This window comes from Mobula birostris, chromosome 26 (assembly GCF_030028105.1).
Source record: "Mobula birostris isolate sMobBir1 chromosome 26, sMobBir1.hap1, whole genome shotgun sequence".
Taxonomy (NCBI): Eukaryota; Metazoa; Chordata; class Chondrichthyes; order Myliobatiformes; family Myliobatidae; genus Mobula; species Mobula birostris.
The window spans coordinates 25,934,531-25,956,947 of record NC_092395.1 but is presented as its reverse complement, the minus strand read 5'-3'; the positions used below and the strand labels follow the sequence as shown (position 1 = coordinate 25,956,947).

The window sequence follows — 22,417 nt, the reverse complement described above, 5'->3', positions numbered from 1 at the left end:
TGTCTTTTCAAGTTCATGGAAGATGCAGTTGCAGTATTTGGGACTTCGAACATTTATAGTTGATGAGTTTAGAACAGGGCTGGGATTTTACATCAGAGCCAAACTCTTCATGGCAGAAGTAAGGAAAGACTTCACACAGATTGTGGGACTTTCTCTCACAGAAAGCAGTAGCTTTTATCTCAGTTCATTACTGTATATAGATCAAAATCAAATCAAATCAAGTTTAATTCTCATTCAACCATACATGATAAAGTCGGATGAAACAGCCATCCTCTGGGGCCAAGGTGCAAAACATACACAGCACATTCAAACTAGTGAGCAAAAAATATATATACGTAGTCGCGCAAAGCAAAGCATAGACCCTCAGCAACATGTCCAACAAATTGATGGTACAGTTCCAGGCAAACTGATATTGCTATGCAATGATATTAAGGGTGTTGGAGCCAAAGCGACTGGATGGAACAAGAATACAGACCAGCCATGATATCAGTGGATGGCAGAGTGGGTTCCAGGGAATTGTAGACTCCTGTTCCTTTTTTCTGATGAGATAGTTTCGTAGTGAGAAATGGGAGGTGGGGTTGGTAAGAGGTGGTAGCGTCAGTCAGATATTGGGCGTGTGGAAAGAGGAGAATGGAATAAATCCAAGGGTTCCTCTACTGCCGCGATGAGGCCACACTCAGGTTGGAGGAGCAAAACCTCATATTCCATCTGGGTAGCCTCCAGCCTGATGGTATGACCATCGATTTCTCAAACTTCCAGTAATTGCCTCCCACCAACTTCGACGTTCCCCATTCCCATATCCCTCTCTCACCTTATGTCCTTACCTGCCCATCACTTCCCTCTGGTGCTCCTCTCCCTTTCCCTTTCTGCCATGGCCTTCTGTCCTCTTCTCCAGCCCTTCATCTCTTTCCCCCATCGACTTCCCGGCTCCTTACTTCACCCCTTCCCCCTCTCCCAGTTTCACCTATCACCTACTACCCGGTACTTCTTCCTCTTTCCCCCCCACCTTCTTACTCTGACTGCTCATCGCTCTTTTCCAGTCCCAATGAAGGGTCTCAGCCCGAAACGTCGACTGTTTACTCTTTTCCATGGATGCTACCAGGTCTTCTGAGTTCCTCCAGCATTTTGTGTCTGTTACTTTAATTTCCAGCATTTGCAGATTGCCTCTTGTTTGTGAATCCCTTCAGCACTTGTAGGTGAGGTTGCTCAAACAGCAAAGCCTGTTGATGTTCATTTTCCTGCTAATATACTCATCTCTCTAAAGGACATTTCCTGATGGGACCTGGTCCAAAGATGTACTGTATTGCTTCATTTTGTGAGCTGGGCTGATGATTGTCTGGAGTACTTTTAGCCAGGGAGGACGTAACATCTGAGTCTGACATAGTCCTTTTTCTACTGGGCCATGCACTAAGTCCACAGTGGGCATCCCTCTGAAAAACATGCATGGGGTTTGCATTAATCTCAAGACTGAATTGCTGCTGACTGTGTACAGTGCTGTCTTGTTAGCAAAGTGAAGCAGGTTTCATCCCGAGCGCTGCAGCCACTGAGACTCAGTGGGCACAATTCGGAATGAGTCAGCACTTTGCCCTATTTCCTCCTCAGCATTACTTGCGACCTGCTGGCTTAGTCTCCTTGTGTGGTGCGGAGGGAGTTGTGAGGAAATACATCATAGACCAAACTGTAATTTAAGCCGCGGCGAAGCTCCCTTTACAACCCTCCCCCAGCCAGCAGCATCCCTCCAGCCTTCCAGTCTGCCACAACAGCCTTTCACAGCATTAGCACTGGAACATCAGCACCAAACACAACATGTGGTCCCTGTGTGGAACAGATCAACCCTCCTTTTAGGTTTCAGTCCTGTGTATGTGTATTTGCGTGTATCTGTCTGGATGTAGAGAGTGTCGGAAAGTGGGAGAGCCAAGGGATCTATATTGCTTATTGACAGATAGCATGGTAATTGAAATAGATCAATCACTTACAGTTTGAAGAAAAATATATTTCCTTTGTTTGGTGGTTCATCTTTATCAAATGCTTTTCCGACTTCTATGCTTGCCAGCCCCACCCTCTTTCTTCATCTGAGGTATAGGGACATTAAAGAGCACCAGAAACCCTCACTCCCAGCCTCTGACCATCTTTCCTGGTCCACATGTAAACAAGCCAAAGTTGGGCTGTAAAAAGTAGTTCTTTTGTGATTTATCAGGTCTAAATGGGGTTGTTTGCAACAGGATGTGGTGAGAAATCTGCTTTGCAAACACTGTGGGTCTTTGTTTAATTACTTGGAATATAGATAAGCAGTGAAGTTATATTAAGGCCTCCGTTAGTCTTGTGAGACCGTGGATCTGTGCCTGGAAAGTCTTCACTCTCCAGGGTGCAGGCCTGGGCAAGTTTGTATGGAAGACCGGCAGTTTGCCCATGCTGCAAGTCTCCCCTCACCACGACACCAATGTTGTCCAAGGGAAGGGCACTAGGGCCGATACAGCTTGGCACCAGTGTTGTCGCAGAGCATTGTGTGGTTAAGTGCCTCGCTCGAGGACATAACACGCTGCCTCGGCTGGGGCTCGAACTCACGACCTTCAGATCGCCAGTCGCCTTAACCACTTGGCCACGTGAAGTTATAATGCACACTTAAATTCCTGTTTCCTGACTATTGCTAGGATGCCCCATGCTAACTAGACATTGAATAGGATGCAGAGAAGATTTATCGGGGATAGAGGGTGATTGGAGGAACTGGGATTGGAGCAGAACTTAAGAGAAGTAATGATAGAATATAAAGTCATGAATTAATTTGAAATATCAGGAGCTTTTTAACTAAAACCAGCAAAGTCAATACTAGATTAATGGTCTTCTGTAGTAGTCTTCTCCCATGAAGTTCATTCCATCCATCAGTAGATACATTGGTCTTGGTTTTTGATGTTCATTAACTCCAAAAGAAATACAAGGCTTTTGTGTTTCTTTATTTGATCTCACTAAAGCACTTTGATAACATCAATAAAGAGAGTCCATAGAGTATGCTTTGCACATTTGGCTTCCTACAAAATTTTTCTCAGTCCGTTATGTGACGGTGTGCAAGCCATGGTCTTAAATGGTGAGTACAGTACAGACTGACATCAGCAACACTGCACCATTTCCTCAATCTGAAAACTGGGGCTCTATTGGGCAACAATCAGTTCTGTCCTCCTGTCCTGCTCCGAAATATGGAAAACTTACCGCGGGCATCTCAAGGCACTGGAGAGTCACCACCAACAAATTCTCCAAACCCACTAGCAGGATAATGAAAGCAACAGCAGCAGCCTCTCTCGGAACTACATCCCACACTTGCAGCCCTAATCCTGATCAGCAGACCATAATGACACAAAACTCCAGAAACTGACGTCTGAACGTCTATTAGTTGCAGATTACCAGGTGGATAGAGGGAACAATTTAAGGATATTCTCAAAGCCTCCTTGGGAAAGTGCAATGCGCCACACCCTAAAACAATCTCTGGGTCATACTCACTTGGAGAAGGAACATCCAGGATACCATTGAGAATCTTGAGTCTATTCATCTGGAGCACCTAGAAGAAGCCCAAGTATAAATGGAAAAAGGAGACCATTACCTGCCAAGTAACTGACACATCCACACCATCAAGCACCTTAAGCTCCACATGTGGCAGAGGTCCATAAGTACTGCACTGTTCTCATCATCTGCCTGAAGGACCACAGAAATGGAGAGAACGCAGGTCATCCTCAACCATGAGGGACTGCCAAATTGGCAAAGTGCCAGAATGGAAATGCAAGGAAATTATAAACACAAGAGATTCTACAGAAGCTGGAAATCCAAAGCCACACACACACACACACACAATGTCGGAGGAACTGAGCAGGTCAGGCAGCATCTACGGAAATGAATAAACAGTCCATGTTTTGGGCTAAGGCCTTTCTTTGGGACTGGAAAGGAAGGGGAATGATGCCAGAATAAAAAGGTGGGGAGAGCGGAAGGAGAAACAGCTAGGAGGTGCAGTCAGGTGGGTTGGAAAGGTAAAGGACTGGAAAAGAAAGAATCTGATAGGAAAGGAGAGTAGACCATAGGAGAAAAGGAAAAAGGAGGGACATCAGGGAGAGGTGATAGGCAGGTGAAGAGAAGAGGTAAGAGGCAAGAGTGGGGAATAGAAGAAGAGGGAAGGGGAGGGAAACATTACTAGAAGCAGAAATTGATGTTCATGCCATCAGGTTGGAAGCTAACGAGATGGAATATGAGGTGTTGGTTGCTCCTCCCCCTCATCATGGCAAGAGGGGAGGCCACGAGGAACTTTATCCCTGTTAACGTGGCGTGGGAAGATGGAGTGAATGTGGATGTCTAGGAAATGGGGGAGATGCAGGAGAGGGCAACATCAAGAGTGAGGAAGGGAAACCCTAGTCGTTGAAGAGGGAGGACATCTCTGATGTCCTGGACAAGAAAGCCTCATCCTGGGAACAGATGTGGCAGAGATGAAGGAACTGAGAAAAGGGAGTAGTGTTTTTGCAGGAGATAGGGTGGGAAGAGGTATAGTCAAGCTAGCCATGGGAATCAGTAGGGTTATAAAAGGTGTCGGTGGACAGTTTGTCTTCAGAGATGGAGATAGAAAGAAGTGGAGCGTTTTAAGGCCTTCTTGATGGGGCATAGAAGTGTATAGGGACTGGACATCCATAGTGAAAATGAGGCAGTCAGGGCGAGGAAATTGAAAGTTGTTGAGATTGAGAGCATGTGAAATGTCACGGATGTAGGTGGGAAGGGACTGATTCAAGGGGGATAGAATGGAGATATGAGTTCAGTGGGGCAGGAGCAGGCAGAGACAATGGGGCAACCTGGACAGTCAGTTTTGTGGATCTTGGGTAGGAGGTAGAAGTGGGCAGTCATGGTAAAGGAACTATGAGTCTGAGTGGCAGTGGATGGAAGTTCTCTAGAGTTGATGAGGTTAGTGATGGTACCGGTGACAATTTTCTGATGGTCTGGACTTGAGTCCTTATCAAGGGTAGGTAAGAGGAGGTTTCTGAGAGTCGCTGCTTGGCCTCAGCAAGGTAGAGATCCATCCATCATGCTACGACAGCATGCCTTTTGTGGGTTTGATGATGAGGTTGCGATTGGTGTGGAGAGAGTGGTGGTCAGTGCGATCAGAGGGGGCATAAGGTTTGAGGAGGAGCGAGCGGTGCTGAAGTCGAGCCGGTTGATGTCTCATTGCCAATTGAAGATGAATAGATCCAAAGCAGAACAGAGAACCAGGGTGGAGTGTCCAAGAAGAGGAAGGAGGTTGGAGACGAGAGAAGGGGTCATCAATGTAGGGTGAAGAATTTTTACCAAAATGGAATGCAAGTTCTTGTGATCTACTGAGAGGATGGAGGAAACAGGTTCACAGAAAGTTCAAAAGGAAATTGGATAACTCCTTGAATAAAATGGAAACAGAAGTAGGAATTTGGGAGAAAGATTGTTCTTTCAAAGAGCCAGTACGTAGGCATGATGGGCTGAATATCACTCAGTCCTATATCTCTTGAATTCTGCATTTAACGGTATTTGTACTTTTGTCTTGTTGTAGTATATGGGCTGTATCGAAGTGTTAAGGTCAATGAGATCCCTTGACTTCAGCACCAGAACGCAGGTGACAAGGTAGGATTATGTCCTCTACTGATCAGAATTGCTCCTACAAGCCTTGCACAAAATAGGCTAACATATGAGTCTAAATCTTCGATCATTATTGGCTTATTCCTTGCAGGAAGAAGCTTAGAAACAAAAATGGTAAGTATATTAAAATGCCATTATGTTTAACTTTTATTCATCAAGGAAACGAAGGATATTCTTCCCATTTATTTTTCATTTGGGGAAAAAACCACCAATCATTCAATGCAGATACCAGCACATTCCCAATAGCATCTGAGACAGACTCTGAACAGATAATGAAATTGTTTTCCTCTCCCTCTCTCTCTCCCCTTCCCCTCCCTCCTACTCCCTCATCCCTCACTTCCCCTCTCTCATCCTTCGCTCCCCCCTCTCCTACTTGGTCCCGCTCCCTCCTTATCCCACTCTCCCCTCTTCCCCCATCTTCCCTCTCTCCCTACACCCCTCTCTCCCCCTCTCTTCCCCCTTTCTTCCCCCCTCTCTTCCCCCTTTCTTCCCCCCTCTCTTCCCCCTTTCTTCCCCTCTCTTCCCCTTTCTTCTCCCTCTCTTCCCCCTCTCCCCCTCTCCCCCTCTCTCCCCCCTCTCTCCCCCTCTCTCCCCCATCTCTCCCCCTCTCTCCCCCATCTCCCCCATGTCCCCCCTCTCCCGTATTGACCATAAATAGTTGATGTAAAGTGGCTGACAGATTGATCAGCTCCGTGTGCTCAGTAATAGCACAGTGATGAGAGTGGGGTTAGAAATAGCAGCACCGATCAATAGAGACAAGTGAGGGCTGAGTGCAGTTCTAATCTATTATTGATGATTCTCCATAAAGAGTCAGTTTTGTTCTTATATAACAGAGAATACCTCAAGCTGAAAACACAGACAAACTCGCAAAGGAGAAATAAAGCATTCTGCTCAGGATTCCAATGAATTTTTATCAGGAAGAGAGTATTGAGGGAGTTATATGAAGTTTTTGAAGTGTTTGCAGCAGAATAGTCATCATTCTCATGATGAATGACAATATAAATTAATTCTCACTCCTTCTCCTTCCCGTCATGCTAACTTTCTCCAGGGTGTGCATAAACTGAGAGGTTTTGATAGTTCATTATTGCTCAATAATTCTTTCTTCACCTGTCTGGCCTGACAGCTTCCATCCTTGAGTGTCTCACAGGCCAATCCTAAACTCACCAGCATATGTACAAATGTGCTCCCAGAGTTGCTCCAGGCAATCATTTATCCAGCTGATGTTTCTAGTCTGAAGAATAGGACACTGAAGCTTCACATTTTTAAAAATGTATTTATTTTTCAGGATGTAGAACATAGGAGATAGAAACCCTACAGCACAGTACTGGCCCTTGGGCCCACAATGTGTGTATTATTGACCAACTTAATTCATGTTAACAGGGTGGCTTGCTAGACCATTTAAGAATCAACAACATTCAACCATCACGCTCCTGAACCAGTGTGGATAACTTCACTCACCTCAACAACGAACTGGTTCCTCAACCTATCGATTCACTTTCAAGCACTCTGCAGCTCATGTTCTCAGTACTATCTATTCATCTATTATTTGTTTGTTTGTTTATCTATGTACTGCATGTGTTTATTTATTTATTCTTTTTGTATTTACACAGTTTGTCTTCATTTGCACATTGGTTGCTTGTTAGAGTTTGTGTACAGCTTTTCATTGATGTTGTTATATTTCTTTGTTTTACTGTGAATGCCTGCAAGAAAATGAGTCCCAGGGTAGTATATGGTGACATATATGTTCTTTGACAATAAATTTACTTTGAATTTTGAACATCGCTATGCAATGAAATACGTATAAGTAAGATTGGGAGGGTTTTTCTGAAGAGCATTATTGAACCCAAGTGTTATAATAACCTGTTTCTTTTGTGATCATTATTTTTAAACTGCATATTGATCTGAATTTAAATTCCACATCCATGGTGGGATTTAGACCTGGTCACTTGTTAGTCCAAATTTTTTGAATACTGCATAAGTAATTTTTCACTGAGGCACCTACTCACTGATAGACAACACTCTAAGTTCATTTTCCCTTCCTTCATTCACAGTATGTAGACTTTTCCTGAGGTACAGATGCTCTCCTTAGTTGAACGTCTAAGATCATAAGACCATTAGGTATAGGAACAGATTTAGGCCATTTGGCCCATCAAGTCTGCTCTTAGCTGATCCAATTTTCCTCTCAGCTCCAGTCTCCTCCCTGTAACCCTTGATGCCCTGACAAGAATCAAGAAACCATCAACCTCTGCCTTGAATATACATAAAGACTTGACCTCCACAGCTGCCTGTGGCAATGAATTCCACAGATTCACCACTCTCTGGCTAAAGAAATTCCTCTTATTCTCCGTTCTAAAAGGATGCCCCTCTATTCTGAGGCTGCGTCCTCTGGTCTTAGACTTTCCCTCCCATAGGGAACATCCTCTCCACATCCACTCTATCAAGGCCTTTCACCATTTGATAGGTTTCAATAAGGTCACCCGTCTTTCTTCTGAATTCTAGTGAATAGAGGCCCAGAGCCATCAAACACTCTTCATATTACAAGCCGTTCTCCATGTGCTAATGTACCTATTGCTGCTTGGAGTGAGATGAGTTAATTTTGCACACTGCAGACATGGAATTTGTGGCCTTCTGTCCTGCATGGCCCTGCTACTCACTGAGGAAGAGGTTGGCTTGTAGCAATGTCATGAGAATAGTACACAAAGAATGACTTTGAGTCCCACAAGGGTAGTTGAGGAAATTAATTTCAGTTTTTACTAAAAATCCTGGAACAATGAATCGTCAAAAAAAAATAAAGGAAATAAATCGTAAACAAGTTCCTTCCAGGAATGGAAATGTTCTCACAACCCTGCCGCCATTCCGAATGGTGTGAGTTATTGAGTTCTGGTTTTGCTGCTGTGTAATGGATATTTAGATCACGTAGGTCGCTGTGACATAGATTGAGACCATGACACTTTGCTACTAGATAATACTGCTGTGTAATACTCCTTGAGGCTTTGAAAGTTGTCAGAATCACTTAGAATCAGTGTTCCAGGATTACAAGGAGGAATGAGCCAGGCAGCTTCTGTTATTCTGATTCAATCTTCTAACCCAATACACTTCCTTTTTAGGGAAGCCATTAATCGGCTGCATGAAACAGTGCCGGGCATGAAGGGGGCATGGAAAAAGAAGGTACAAGACCACACACTGTTTGTCCCATGAGTCTGTTTCACAAATATTACCCTCAGTGGGCTGCCAGATCTTGCTCCTATATGTCGTGGTGATATGAATCTTATTGGGTGGGGGAGGCAGTGTGTTGTCACTCATTCCATATCCTTCCATTTATATCCCCCAGTGACTTCCACTCCCATTGGAGCTGGGCATCCACGGTTTCTGGTGTTACCGGTGATGGTGTCTGGTTCTAAAACCCCACAGCATCTTGCCAAACCTAGTGAGATGAGAAAGGCGAATGTTGAAAATACACGGCCGTGCAGTGACATTCCAGGCTGATGACCTTTCATCTCTCTCTGTGAAGAAATAGCCTTCTGCAGTAGTAATTGGTTCCAACTGAATGCAGGGTTACTATCAAGAGAACGGTTCAATACTCTCACTGAGTGATGGGTCCCACAGATACTGCCTCACTGGGGAATGAGTCTGATGGACACTAACGGTCCCGAGCGTACACCATCCACAAAGGGGGTACGAAGCTGACTTTTCACCTGAGTAAAGTTCCACAGACTCAGGCTGTCCCTGTAGCACTGGCTCTCACAGACCCTGTGCCTCACTGGGGTATGAGTTCCACAATCACTGACCTTATAACCATATAACAATTACAGCATGGAAACAGGCCATCTCGGCCCTTCTAGTCCGTGCCGAACTCTTACTCTCACCTAGTCCCACCGACCCACACTCAGCCCAAAACCCTCCATTCCTTTCCTGTCCATATAGCTGTCGAATTTAACTTTAAACGACAACATCGAACCTGCCTCAACCACTTCTGCTGGAAGCTCGTTCCACACAGCTACCACTCTCTGAGTAAAGAAGTTCCCCCTCATGTTACCCCTAAACTTTTGCCTTTTAACTCTCAACTCATGTCCTCTTGTTTGAATCTCCCCGACTCTCAATGGAAAAAGCCTATCCATGTCAACTCTATCTATCCCCCTCATAGTTTTAAATACCTCTATCAAGTCCCCCCTCAACCTTCTATACTCCAAAGAATAAAGACCCAACTTGTTCAACCTTTCTCTGTAACTTAGGTGATGAAACCCAGGTAACATTCGAGTACTCTCTATTTTGTTGACATCTTTCCTATAATTCGGTGACCAAAACTGTACACAGTACTCCAAATTTGGCCTCATCAATGCCTTGTACAATTTCAACATTACATCCCAACTCCTATACTCAATGCTCTGATTTATAAAGGCCAGCATATCCCACCTTCTGTGGGATACAGGCACTGATGATTCTGATTGCTGACTTTGGGTGGGTGGACAGGGCAGTTAGAGGGTGGGGTGAAGGATTGCTGGTGGAGGTGTTGGGTAACTGAATACTTTAAAATGGTGAAGTAAGATTTGGCTGGCGGTTGCATGCTGACTGATGACCAGTATATGCTGCTAATTAATTCCTCCGGGCTGGAAGCTGTGTGATTTATTTTTTGTGTCCTTTCAGCCTCCGAATCACTGCCTCCATTCAGTTCTCGGGAGGAGCAACTTGAGATTTGCTGGCATGAGTGTCACTCTCAACATCTCCATCGAAGGGTTAAACCTGGCTCTGCCCACCACAAGGCAGGTATGGAGAGGCTGGGGAGAGTGGCAAGTGGTGGAGTGGGGGAGGGTAATCACCAGTAGGGGACTGAAGGAGGAGAATAAGGAGAGGGATGGGTCCCTGAGCAGATCTCCACTGGGGCATCCCACAAGTACTGACTCTCAGTGGCTCCCATGGTGCATGGAAACAATAGTCTTTTGATATGTCGTTGATCCAACCAGTGATCAGGCTGACTCTTAGGTAACCATTCAGTGGAAAAACAGATCAAGCAGTATCTGTGGAAAGTCAACATTTCGGGCCAAGACCCTTCATCAGGGCTGGAAAAACAAAAGATGAGAAGTCAGAGTAAGAAGGTGGGAGGGAGGGGAGGAAGAAGTACGAGGTGGTTAGTGATAGGCAAAACTGGGTGAGGGGAGGGGGGGTGAATTAAAGAGCTGGGAAGTTGATTGGTGAAAGAGATAAAGGGCTGGAGGAGGGGGAATCTGATCGGGGAGGCTAGAAGAACATGGAAGAAAGGGAAGGAGGAGGAGCACCAGGGACGGGGTGATGGGCAGGTAAGGAAAAAGGTGAGAGAGGAAAACAGGAATGGGGAATGGTAAGCGACGGGGGGGAGGGGGTGGCAATTACTGGAATTTTGAGAAATCATTGTTCATGCTACCAGGTTGGAGGCTACCCATGTAAAGTATCAAGTAGTTATCCATAGTAATCCTGTTTAGCAGCACTTTATTCAGAGTCCTCTATGCTTTGGTGATTTAAGCACCTGTAGATACTTCAAAAATGTCATAAGAGTGCTTTCCTCCACTAACACCTCAGAAAAGTTGTACTAAACTCCAACCATAGTTAAAAAAAGTTCATCCTTTTGGTATCTCCAAATTTCTTTCCTCTTTGTTATATGGAAAGCTTTCCTACTATGCATCTTTTCTATCGATCCCTCTTATAATTTTGTTTGCATTTATTGTTGTGCAATGAGACAGGGTTACTTCCTCAAAGAAAGGGATCATCTTGGGAAATGGGATTACAATATGAGGGAATTATATACTGAGTTCAACAATGACACTTAAATCAGAACTTAAAGCCTTGAACTTATGTAAAATGAGGTATGGGACACAAGTTAGTTCCATTGAATTGGGAACTTAAGTTAAAGTTTGTAATGGATAATGACAAACATCTAAATAAATTCTTCATAATTGTCATAGAATATTTATTCTACTGCAAACTAAAAGTGCCAAAGGAAGAACAACTCATTCTTGGCTGAAGAGGTTAACGAGTTTTAGATTACAAGAATCTAAAACTGTGTCATAAGATCCCAGAATCATCATGGCATCAAAGGAAGCACACTGAGTTTCATTTGTCTCCAATCAGCCCCATTCTCTTTCCTTTTCCTAAAGCCCTACAAATTATTCTTTCTCAAGAATAAAATCTGTACAATTCACCTTTGACCTTATTGACCTTTTTTCTACTAGTATTACTGTAAGTGAGTTCTGCATAAAAAGTTTTTCCTTGGATCTCCTTTGTATCTACTGATGAATATTTTACATCTGCACTCCCCTCCTTGAACGTTCACTTCTCTGAAAAAACTCCTTTCGTACCCAGTGGCTATTTTATTAGGTATACCCGTACACCTGCTCATTAATGCAAATATCTAACCAGCAAATCATGTGACAGCACCTCAATACATGATGGCATGCAGACGTGGTCAAGAAGTTCAGTCATTGTTCAGACCAAACATCAGAATGAGAAGGAATGTGATCTGAGTGACTGACTATGGTATGATTATCTCAGAAACTGCTGATCTCCTAACATTTCACGCAAAACAATCTCTAGCGTTCACAGAGGAAAACAAGAAAGCATCCAGTAAGTGGCAGTTCTGTGGGCAAAACTGCCTTGTTAATGAGAAAGGTCAGAAGAGCATGGCTAGACTGGTTTAAGCTGACAGGAAGGTGACAGTAACTCAAATAATTACGTATTACAGCAGTAGTGTGCAGAAGAGCATCTCTGAATGCACAACACGTAGAGCTTTGAAATGGATGTGCTACATCAGCAGAAACCATGAATGTACGCTCAGTGACCATTTCATTATGTCCAGGGGTTACCTAATAAAGTGTATATCCCTATCTAAACTAGTTATGATCTTGTATGCTTCTAAAAAAATTCTCCTGAGTGTTTCCTCCAAAGAGAAGAACCTGTTCCTCCTATCCAACTTGTAGCCAAAATCCCTTATCCTTGGTACTGACTGATCAAAGAACTGAGGAGACAAAGAGTTCGCAAGCTAGCAATAAGAAATATTGCAAAAGTCTTTAACAAGTTTGTGACAAGGAAGAGAGTGGAAAATATATTTTAAGTTCCTGAGAGACAGGAAAAGTTACAGTAGAGAATAAAGAAAGGCCGAGATGTTAAATCAATATTTTACATTTGCCTTCCCAGACAAATATACAAAGAATTTATGTGAAACCGTGGAAACCAAAAGTCTACCAAAGTAAGGCATTAGAAGTAATCAGTATTAGGTCTGCTAGACAGGAAATATTTCTTCATTAGGTAACAACTCATAGGGTTAGAGTCAATGTACCCACCAGGGATATGGGGATGGTTAAAGGACATAAAGCATAGAGTATCAATAGTATTCAGGCCCACAGGGCCCTAAATTAGTCACAATTTATTGTCATAACTTAGTTGAGAAGGCAGAATATAACTTACCCGAGTTACTGCTGATACGAAACTAGGGGGGAAAATATATTGCAAGGGTGGATCAAAGAATTTACAGTGCACTGTAGAAAGGTGGTAATTGAATGGACAAGAAAGTGACAGATGGAGTGTAACATGGGGCGCCACGGTCACGCAGTGGTTAGCGCGACAGTATTACAGCTCAGGTGTCGAGGTGTCGGAGTTCAATTCCAGAGTCACCTGTACATCCTCCCCGTGGAATGCATGAGCTTTCCCAGGGTGCTCCGGTTTCCTCCCACAGTCCAAAAAGGTCACGGTTAGTAGGTTAATTGGTCATTGTAAATTGTCCGTGATTAGGCTTGGATTAAATTGGGAGTTGCCAAGTGGCACAGCTTGAAGGGCCAGAGGGGCCTATTACACGGTGTAGCCCAATAAATAAATAAGTAAACAAATATAATCTAATCCTCATATGTCCTCATAATCTAATCTAATAATCCTATCAGCTAGAACGGTGAGAAGGTTCGTAATTTTGGAATTTCTATCTGGTAATGTTGGTGTGGGGAAGGAGCTGCATGTGCTCTTTCAGAAAAATGCAGAGTGTAACCTGCAGGAATAACAAACAGAAGATCAGTGATACGTTGTTCTTCATTTCAGGAGAAACTGAGTTGAAAAGTAAGTGGTCTGCTGCCATTTGCAGGTTTTGGTGCACCGTGTACAGCTAATGTCTTGATATTTATGGAAAGCTACACTTTCCTTGGAGGCAGTAAAGTGTCAATTCACAAGATTGATCTCTGGATCAGGGATTGACCAAAGGGGAAAAACTGAGTTAGAATGATACTCATTGGTACTCAGCAAAATGAGAAGTCATTTGATTTAAATATAGGAGATTCTGAGAGGATTGTAGCTAAATGTTGATAGGCTATTTCCCTTTGGTCTAGAATTAAGGGCCAGATTAAAACCCCAAGACATAGGCGCAGAATTAGGCCATTTGGCCCATCAAGTCTCTCCACCATTTGATCAGGGTTGATTTATTATCCCTCCGAACCCCATTCTCCTGCCTTCTCCCCATAACCTTTGAAGCTCTTACTAATCAAGAACCTATCAATTTCCACTTCAAATATACACAGCAGTCTTTGGCAATGAATTCCATGGATTCACCACCTTTTGGCTAAAGAAATTCCTCCTCATCTTTGTTCTAAAGGGGTGCCCTTGTATTCTGAGGCTGAGGCTCTGGTCCTACACTTCCCCATGATTGGAAACATCATCTCCACGTCCACTCTGGACATTTCAACATTCGATAGATTTTAATGAGATCTCTCCCTCATTCCTCTAAACTCCAGTGAGTACAGGCCCAGAGCCATTAAACACTGCGCATATGTTAACCTTTTCATTCCCAGTCTCATTCTGGATACATCTCCTCTGGACCCTCTCCACTGTCAGCACACCCTGTCTTTGATAAGGGTCCCAAAACTACTCACAGCTTAATGTTTGGGTAAGTATTGTGCGCTTATTTATTTAGTAATACAGTGTGGAATAGGTCCTTCTGGCCCTTTGAGCTGTGCTGCCCCAGCAAGCCTACAACCCTGATTAGCCCTAATCTAATCATGGGACGATTTACAAAGACCAATTAATCTACCCGGAATGTATTTGGACTGTGGGAGGAAACAAGAACACCCGGAGAAGACTCACATATTCCACGGGGGGGGGGGGGGGCGGGAAGAGGACGTACAGAGACGTCTTACAGTACTGCGCCAGGAATTGAAGTTTGAAGTCCGGAACGCCGCGAGCTCTAATAGCATCGAGCTAACTGCTACACTACCATGGCGCCCAAACTGAGGAGATGTTCTTGACCTGAAAAGCTGTTAATCTTTGGGATTCTCTTCCTAGGAGAGGATTTTCTAAATATTGAGGAATCTAGGGAAACGGAGAACCATGGGAAAGATTAGCTAGAAGTGTAGGATTGGCCCTGATGTAATTGAATGCTGGAACAGATTTGAAAGACTAAATAGCCTTCCTGCTAATTTTTCCTGCCAGTGTCCAGAAGTAAGATGATAAAATAGTGGACTCGCTGAGTGAGTCAAACAGTTCCCAAGAAAGATTCTTTCTAGCAGCTGAAATAAATGTCTAATGAACTTTGCTAAAATACCATGGAACAAATAGGAGGAGCAGAGAAACATATAGGTACAGGGGAAAAAGCACAGATACACATACATAGTCAAGGGAGGTGTTCATTAGCCACTTTATGTGGTACACCTGTATACCTGCTTGCTAATGTAATTATCTCATCAGCCAATCATGTAGCAGCCACTGTATGTGTAAAAGCATGCAGACCTGGTCAAGGGATTCAGCTGTTGTTCAGATCAAACATCAGAATGGGAAAGAAACGTGATCTAAGTAACATTGACCATGGGATAATTATTGGCGCCAGACAGCGTGGTTTGAGTATCTCAGAAACTGCTAATCTCATGGGATTTTCAGACACAACAGTCTCTAGAGAATAGTGCAAAAGCAAAAAAAATCCAGCGAGCAGCAGTTAGACCATAAGGGTATAAGAACAGAATTAGGGCATTTGGTCCATTGAGTCTGCTCTGCCATTTCATCATGGCTGATCCAATTTTCCTCTCATCCCCAATCTCCTGCCTTCTCCCTATATCCCTTCATGCCCTGACCAATCAAGGATCTATCAGCTTCCACCTTAACTATACATAAAGACTTGGCCGCCACAGCTGCCTGTGGCAACAAGTTCCACAGATTCACCACCCTCTGGCTAAAGAAATTACTCCTCTTCTCCATTCTCAAAGGATGCCCCTCTATTCTGAGGCTGTGTCCTTCTGTGAGTGAAAACACCTTGTTAATTAGAGAGGTCAGAGGAGAATGGCCAGACTGATTCAACCTGACAGAAAGGCAACAGTAACTCAAATAACCACGCGTCATAGCAGTGGTGTGCAGAAGAGCATCTCTGAACACACAACACATTGAAACTTGAAGTGGATGGGCTACAGCAACAGAAGACCACAAACGTACACTCAGTGACCACTTTATTAGGTGCTGGAGTGCCCACTGAGCGTAGTCTCCATTCTGGTTGAACTTATCCCTGTAGAAGTTCAAAGCCTTAAGATTCTTCCATGGAATGAAGGACCCTTCCCTTTCACACAATGGATATGGTTCAGAGGTCCTGGGAATCAGTGGGCCAATTATTGCTGATGTAGTTTTTCTTCCCTGGGGCAGTGGTAGAGGGTGAAGTGGGGAGGTTCATATTGTTTCAAGTTTTCTCCATGAAAATGTCATGTGTATTTCATTTTACAGATCATCGCAAACCATAACATGCAGTCCATCTCCTTTGCTTCAGGTGGAGATATGGTAAGGACCCCCGCGAATTTGCACCACTTCCATTTCTGTTTTTTCCTGCTTAGGAATGATCTTCTATTTTGGCTGGAGCTCAGAAATGGGCTGTGAAATAACTGCATAAGAACAGGGTATTAGTTGTCACAGGTCTGGGGTTAAGTTTCACATCACGAATAGTGAATTTCATGATTCAGTGATGATGATTCCTATACTGTCCTCCTCCCTCACTCTCTCCTCTCTCTAATTCCTAGCTGATTGAAGCAATGAGTGAAACTAGATTAATTGATCATGGGCTGTGCGGGTGTTACAGCCTGGAGGGCTGTAGCCTTGTTTTTGTCCACCTAATCTGAAGTCTAGAGGACATGCGCGTCCTCAAACCAGTGGCACAGAGGGTGAGGTTATCAGTGAAGGAGATGAATGAATGTGATCTCTCAGTTGTCCAAGTTTTACAACAAACCCTACCCTTCAGATTTTTCACAGAGAATACATATAATGAAGGCACAGATTTGCTCCAACAACTGTTTTAATGTGATTTCCATTGATGGGAATTGAACGTCTCTATCCATTGTTCATTGCTCTGAATTGGGAAGCAGTTAAAAGTCATTCACGTTGGGGTCCAGAGTCACATATTGGCCAGATGGTAAGAATGACAGATTTCTTTCCTTGCCAGACGCTAATGAACTAAATGGTTTTGTACATCAGTACAGTTGTTTCATGTCTGCAATGACTAAAATTGGCTTTATTCCAAATTTCAGATTTATTAAATTACTTGCATATGATACAGTGAACTGCAGTGGTGCAATTTAAATTTGTGCCTCTGTATCAGTAAACTAGATCTTTGTTGTTAGTCCAGTAACTTGCTGCCTTATCTATTAAGCAGAAATAGGAATTGCACAAATTTGACCTGCCGAGTTTTCTGAACTCATTACATATGTTCAGAAAACTCACAAGGATTCATCACATATCAGTTGTTCCTCCCTTGTTTTGCCCCTTATTAGAAGCCAGTTGATAACTGTCTCTGTTCCCCTGCAGGATACCGCAGATTATGTTGCCTATGTAGCAAAGGATCCTGTTAACCAGAGAGGTGAGTGTTTTTTTACTCATCATCATAAATCTGGGCAAAGCATCTCAAGGCATTTCACAGGAGTATTATCAGACTAAAATTTACCAAAAAACCACATGAGAACAGGCTTGGCCAGAGGAGTAGATTTTAATGAGTGTTGAAGGAGGAAAGAGAGATAAAGCAGTTTAGAGAGAGTAAGCCAGAATTTGGGAACTTGGCCGCAGAAGCTGCTGCCGCTAGCAGTAGAGTGATTAGAACTGGGGATGATCAAAAGGCAAGAACTGTAGGAACACAAACCTCAGGATTGCATGGTGGTAGACTAAAGAAACAAATGAAGCAAGTTCATGGAGGTTACTCGAAAACAAAAGAGTTTTAAAATCGACATGGAAGTTCGCAGGTCAGTGAGCACAGGTGTGGGAGGTGAATGGGAGCCGGTGTAAGTTAGAATCCAAACAGCAGAACTTTGGAACAGTTTAAAGGATAATTCAAGGTAGGTTGATCAGGATAATTTGGAATTATGACTAACTTACCTTCGCCCATCACCCTTACTCGGGCATAGGCTGCTGACAGCAGCTCGCCGGCGTCCTCTGTCTTGAGCCAGTCCTTCAAGTTGTCCCAGGTGTAGCCCATCTTCGAAGATCCTTCCTCTCTTCAGGATGAGGCCTCTGGAGTCTCTGCTGGTGTTTCTGTAATACTGGATTTTTATGGAATGTGGTTGCTAGCTTCAAGCCCAGCCCTCCTTCTTTTTCAGCCAGGCTTGGGACCATCCATGGTGAAGTTTTGAAGTAGTGAAGTGTAGTCATAAAGGTTTCAAGAACATATAAATGAGACTTAATTTGATATAGGCGGCAAAATTTGAAACATGATTGTTGCTGAATTAATTAAGACCTCTAGGGGTTCACTAAACCACAATTTCAGTCACAGGAAGTGGGAAATAATTGCCATATTTGTAGCACTAAGTTGGTTTTACTGATGCACAATGTCAGTCTGAGCGAGGCTTCTAAGACCATAAGACAAAGGAGCAGAATTGTCTGTTAGTTTTTCCAAGGTTGTGTGTTAAGGGAAAGGAGGGACCTTGGTGCATGTGTTCAAGGATCTCTGAAGGTAATGGCATAGGTAGATAATGTTGCCAAGAATGCATATGATATACTTGCCTTCATTAGCGAAAGAATGGAATACAAGAGCAGGGAGGTTATGACACAACTATTAAAAAAATCGGTCAGGTCACAATTGCAGTATTGTGTGCATTTCTGGTCACCGTGCTTCAGGAGAGATATGATTGCACTGGAGAGGTTGCAGAAAATATTACTAGGTTGTTGTCTGGGACAGATGGTTTCCGTTACGAAGTGAGACTAGGTGGGCTGCGTTTGCTTTTTTTTAACAAGCGAAAGCAGCTGAAGGGGGCATGATTAAGGAAAACAAAATAATGACAGTGTTGAGAGTAAAACCAGAAGGTATAGGTTTAAGGTAAGGGGTAAAAGAGTGTTTCAAATCTGTAACACACTGAGTGTGGTGGTAGGCTTCTCCAGACAAGAAGTATCTGGACAAGCACTTGAATCACCAGGGCATAGAAAACTTTTGGCCAGATGCTGGAAGATGAGTTTAGTATAAATAGGTACTTGATGTTCAGCATCAATGTGATGGGCCAAAGGGTCTGTTTCTTACTGAAACTAACAGAGACTCATGCTCATTTCCTGTAGCCTGCCATATACTGGAGTGCTGTGAGGGTTTAGCACAGACTGTGATCACCACAATAGGACAGGCTATTGAACTGAGGTTCAAGCAGTACCTGCACAGCCCCCCGAAACTGGTTGCTCCACATGACAGGTAAGATCACTCTAAATGTGCTGTATTATTCAAGTAATAAAGCCTACTGAATCTGATGAGTTCAAATGAAATTTCTCCTTTGATCCCCTGGGTGCTGTGCTTGTACTGAAATACAGCTTTCTCCCTTCCCCATGATGTAGGCTGGCAGTGGGGTAAGGGTTTCTCTTCTCAACGTGTCACGGGTCAAGTACAAAGGCCCTTCCTATCGTCCTGCGGAAGAATCGCAGACCTTGTTCTGTCACTGTGTGAGGGAATCACTCACCCAAAAGACCATAAAACATTGGAGCAGGGTTAGGCCATTCAGCCCATTGAGTCTGTTCTGCCATTTGATCACAGCTGATATACTCAACCCCATCCTCCTGCCTTCTCCCCATAACCTTTGATGCCCTTACTAATTAAGTACTTATCAACCTCCACTTTAAATATACCAAATGACTTGGCCTCCACAGCTGTCTATGGCAATGAATTCTAAGATTAAACACCCTCTGCCAAAAGAAATTCCTCCTCAACTTTGCTCCAAAGGGATGTCATTCTATTCTGAGACTCTGCCCTCTGGTTCTACACTCTCACTCTATTCAAAACATCCTCTCCATGTCCACTCTGTCTATATTAGGTATGGTTTAATGAGATCACCCCTGCTTCATCTGAACTTCAGCAAGTAAAGGCCCAGAGCCTTCAGACACTCATAGGCTCATCATACATTAACTCTTTCATTCCTGGGATCATTCTCATAAACTTCCTCTGGACCCTCTCCAGTGCCAGCACATTCTTTGTTAGATATGAGGCCCAAAGTTGCTCACAATACTGTGTCAGGACCATTGCCTTTTTACCCCTCTTCCATCCCCCTGTGGGGATTTGCGGATCACTATCCCATTGCCAACTCATGCGGTAATCCTGGGACGTCTCAGTGAGGAAGGAACTGGATGGTGCTTCGACTTTCTGTAGAGAACGGCTTATTGAGCATTTTGACATTTGCTGTCATAAAGACTTCATCTGAATGTTTCTCATCTCTGCTGACTGTAGAATGACAGGCAGCGAGGAGTCTGCCTGGGGTGAAGAGGAGGCAGCAGACCACAATTACTATAACAGTGTTCCTGGGAAGCAGCCGCCCCTGGGAGGGGTTGTGGACATGAGGGACAGGCAGTGGCACACGCAGACCCAGGCGCCGTTCTGCACGAACACCCAGCAGGTCAGTCACTTGTGCTGAAATGATTGTGCTACATAAACTAGACTTCTACGACTAAAGTTACATAATTACATCTTTAGTTTTCTTTGCTGTTTTGAAGCCACTCACTAGTGAAATGCTTGGTTACAACTTTATAGCCTGGCTTGACCCATATCCAACCTGAACTCAGGAAGCTAATTATTCTTCAAGTATTCAGTCTAAATGCTGTTGGCTCGACACTTCACCTAGACTTGGATACAGGAAAATCACTCACTAAAATATGATTAGGTTGAAAAACCTAATGAGGTTGAACGAACCTTAGGTTGGAGGAACAATACCTTGTATTCTGTTTGGGTAGCCTCCAACCTGATGGCATGAACATTGACTTCTCTAACTTCTGGTAATACCCCCTCCTCTCTCTCCATTTCCCATCCCCTTTTCCTCTCTCACCTCATCTCACCAATCAACTTCCCAGCTCTTAACTTCATTCCTCCCCCCCTACAGGTTTCACCTATCACCTGATGGTTCTCTTTCCCCTCTCCCCACCTTTTAAATCTACTCCTCAGCTTTTTTCTCCAATCCTGCCGAAGGGTTTGGCCCGAAACATCAACTGTACTTTTTTCCATCGATGCTGCCTGGCCTGCTGAGTTCCTCCGGCATTTTGTGTGTGTTGCTAAAATATGATTAATGTATTTCAATACACTGAAGTACCCAGATGACCCAGCGCACATAGCTAGGTCCCGTCGGGCTAGGTTTTAGTATCTAGGCTCTAGCATTGACCACATCAGAGATTCTATGGGTACCCGTACTAGTACCATGGGTGCCCACTGATACCCTGTAAATATTAACAACATATATTCTGGAAAATAATTTTTTTTGTAGTGGTTGGATGGAAACAGGTAATGGGGGCTGTAGTGGAGGACAATGTAGGAAAGACGACAAAAAATGTGAGGAATGGAGGAGGATTCACAAGGAGAGGAGAAAGGGGCAACACCCACCAAAGGTGAGAATTATCTAAAGCTGGGAAACCAGTGTTCATGCCATTCGGTTGGACTTTGTCATGGAAACACTAACTAAGAACACCAGAGCAACTTCGAGTTTTGTTTTAAGGGTTTATTAACATGATATCATGGAGAGTCTGCAGCAGTCTCCACCACCGCCAGAACTGATTTTTAGGTTGTACAAAGCTCATATTTATACAGCAAGGCAAACAAGACATAATTTTGTTTGGCATCCCACGATCAGTACAAGATCAATCGTTTAAAAGACATGTCAATTATCTCTCAGCACGAGTCTACCAGTCCCCTTTATTCCCTGTTATCAGGGCTCATAATTTACCCCCAGATGCATCCTCCCTCCTGGTTCCAGGGGCTTAGTATCTTATTAATTGGAGTTCCTGGTACTGCGCTTATCCAAGGTTATTCTCGACGTGCATCAGCAGTCTTAAGCCCAGCTGTTCCAGAATGGTCAAGTATCCCATCAGACACTAGTTTTAAACATTTCTACCACAGACTTGCTACTTGGTTTTGCCTTGGTAATTGGTTGAAAGCTCTGGTGATTCCAACAACTGATTTGGCTCGCATCTCGGGAACCATCTAACACAGTCTATTGCCTCACTTTCCTTATGGCCCTCAAGAGTATTCTATTCACACCTCTGTAATTAGCTTGAGGACAGAGATGTTCTTTTACATAGGCCTTATCCCTAGAGACAGGTCTTGCGGCGCAGTCCAGCTCTGTGGCAGTAAGACCAGACCCAGTTTTCACAATACTAGAGACAATGACAAGTTGAGCACGTAAGTGACTCTTGGTTTTGCACATAAAACATCTTTACGCAGCTCGAGTCATCTGTTATTCTTTTGCTTTGCACATTGTGTCTTTGAGAACATGATCCAGATGAAATAGAAAAGGGTTTAGTGACTACTTTAGAGTAGTAGTTGGTAACAGACCACACTTGCACCATGTATAGAACCCTGGACAAGAGCCAA

General features: G+C 43.7%; 1 protein-coding gene across 3 annotated transcripts in view; it reads left to right on the top strand.

Annotated features, from left to right (window-relative positions):
* Positions 1-22,417, top strand: part of shc2 (SHC (Src homology 2 domain containing) transforming protein 2) — a 39,335-nt gene that overhangs the window by 2,531 nt on the left and 14,387 nt on the right. For 2 of the 3 annotated variants that reach the window (XM_072244255.1, XM_072244254.1), the window contains exons 2-8: positions 5,546-5,616; positions 8,739-8,799; positions 10,276-10,395; positions 16,339-16,392; positions 17,410-17,461; positions 19,141-19,267; positions 20,291-20,456. In XM_072244255.1, coding sequence (XP_072100356.1) covers positions 5,546-5,616; positions 8,739-8,799; positions 10,276-10,395; positions 16,339-16,392; positions 17,410-17,461; positions 19,141-19,267; positions 20,291-20,456 — 651 coding nt within the window. The remainder of the gene's footprint in view (positions 1-5,545; positions 5,617-8,738; positions 8,800-10,275; positions 10,396-16,338; positions 16,393-17,409; positions 17,462-19,140; positions 19,268-20,290; positions 20,457-22,417) is intronic. The other variant, XM_072244257.1, reaches the window with a different exon arrangement.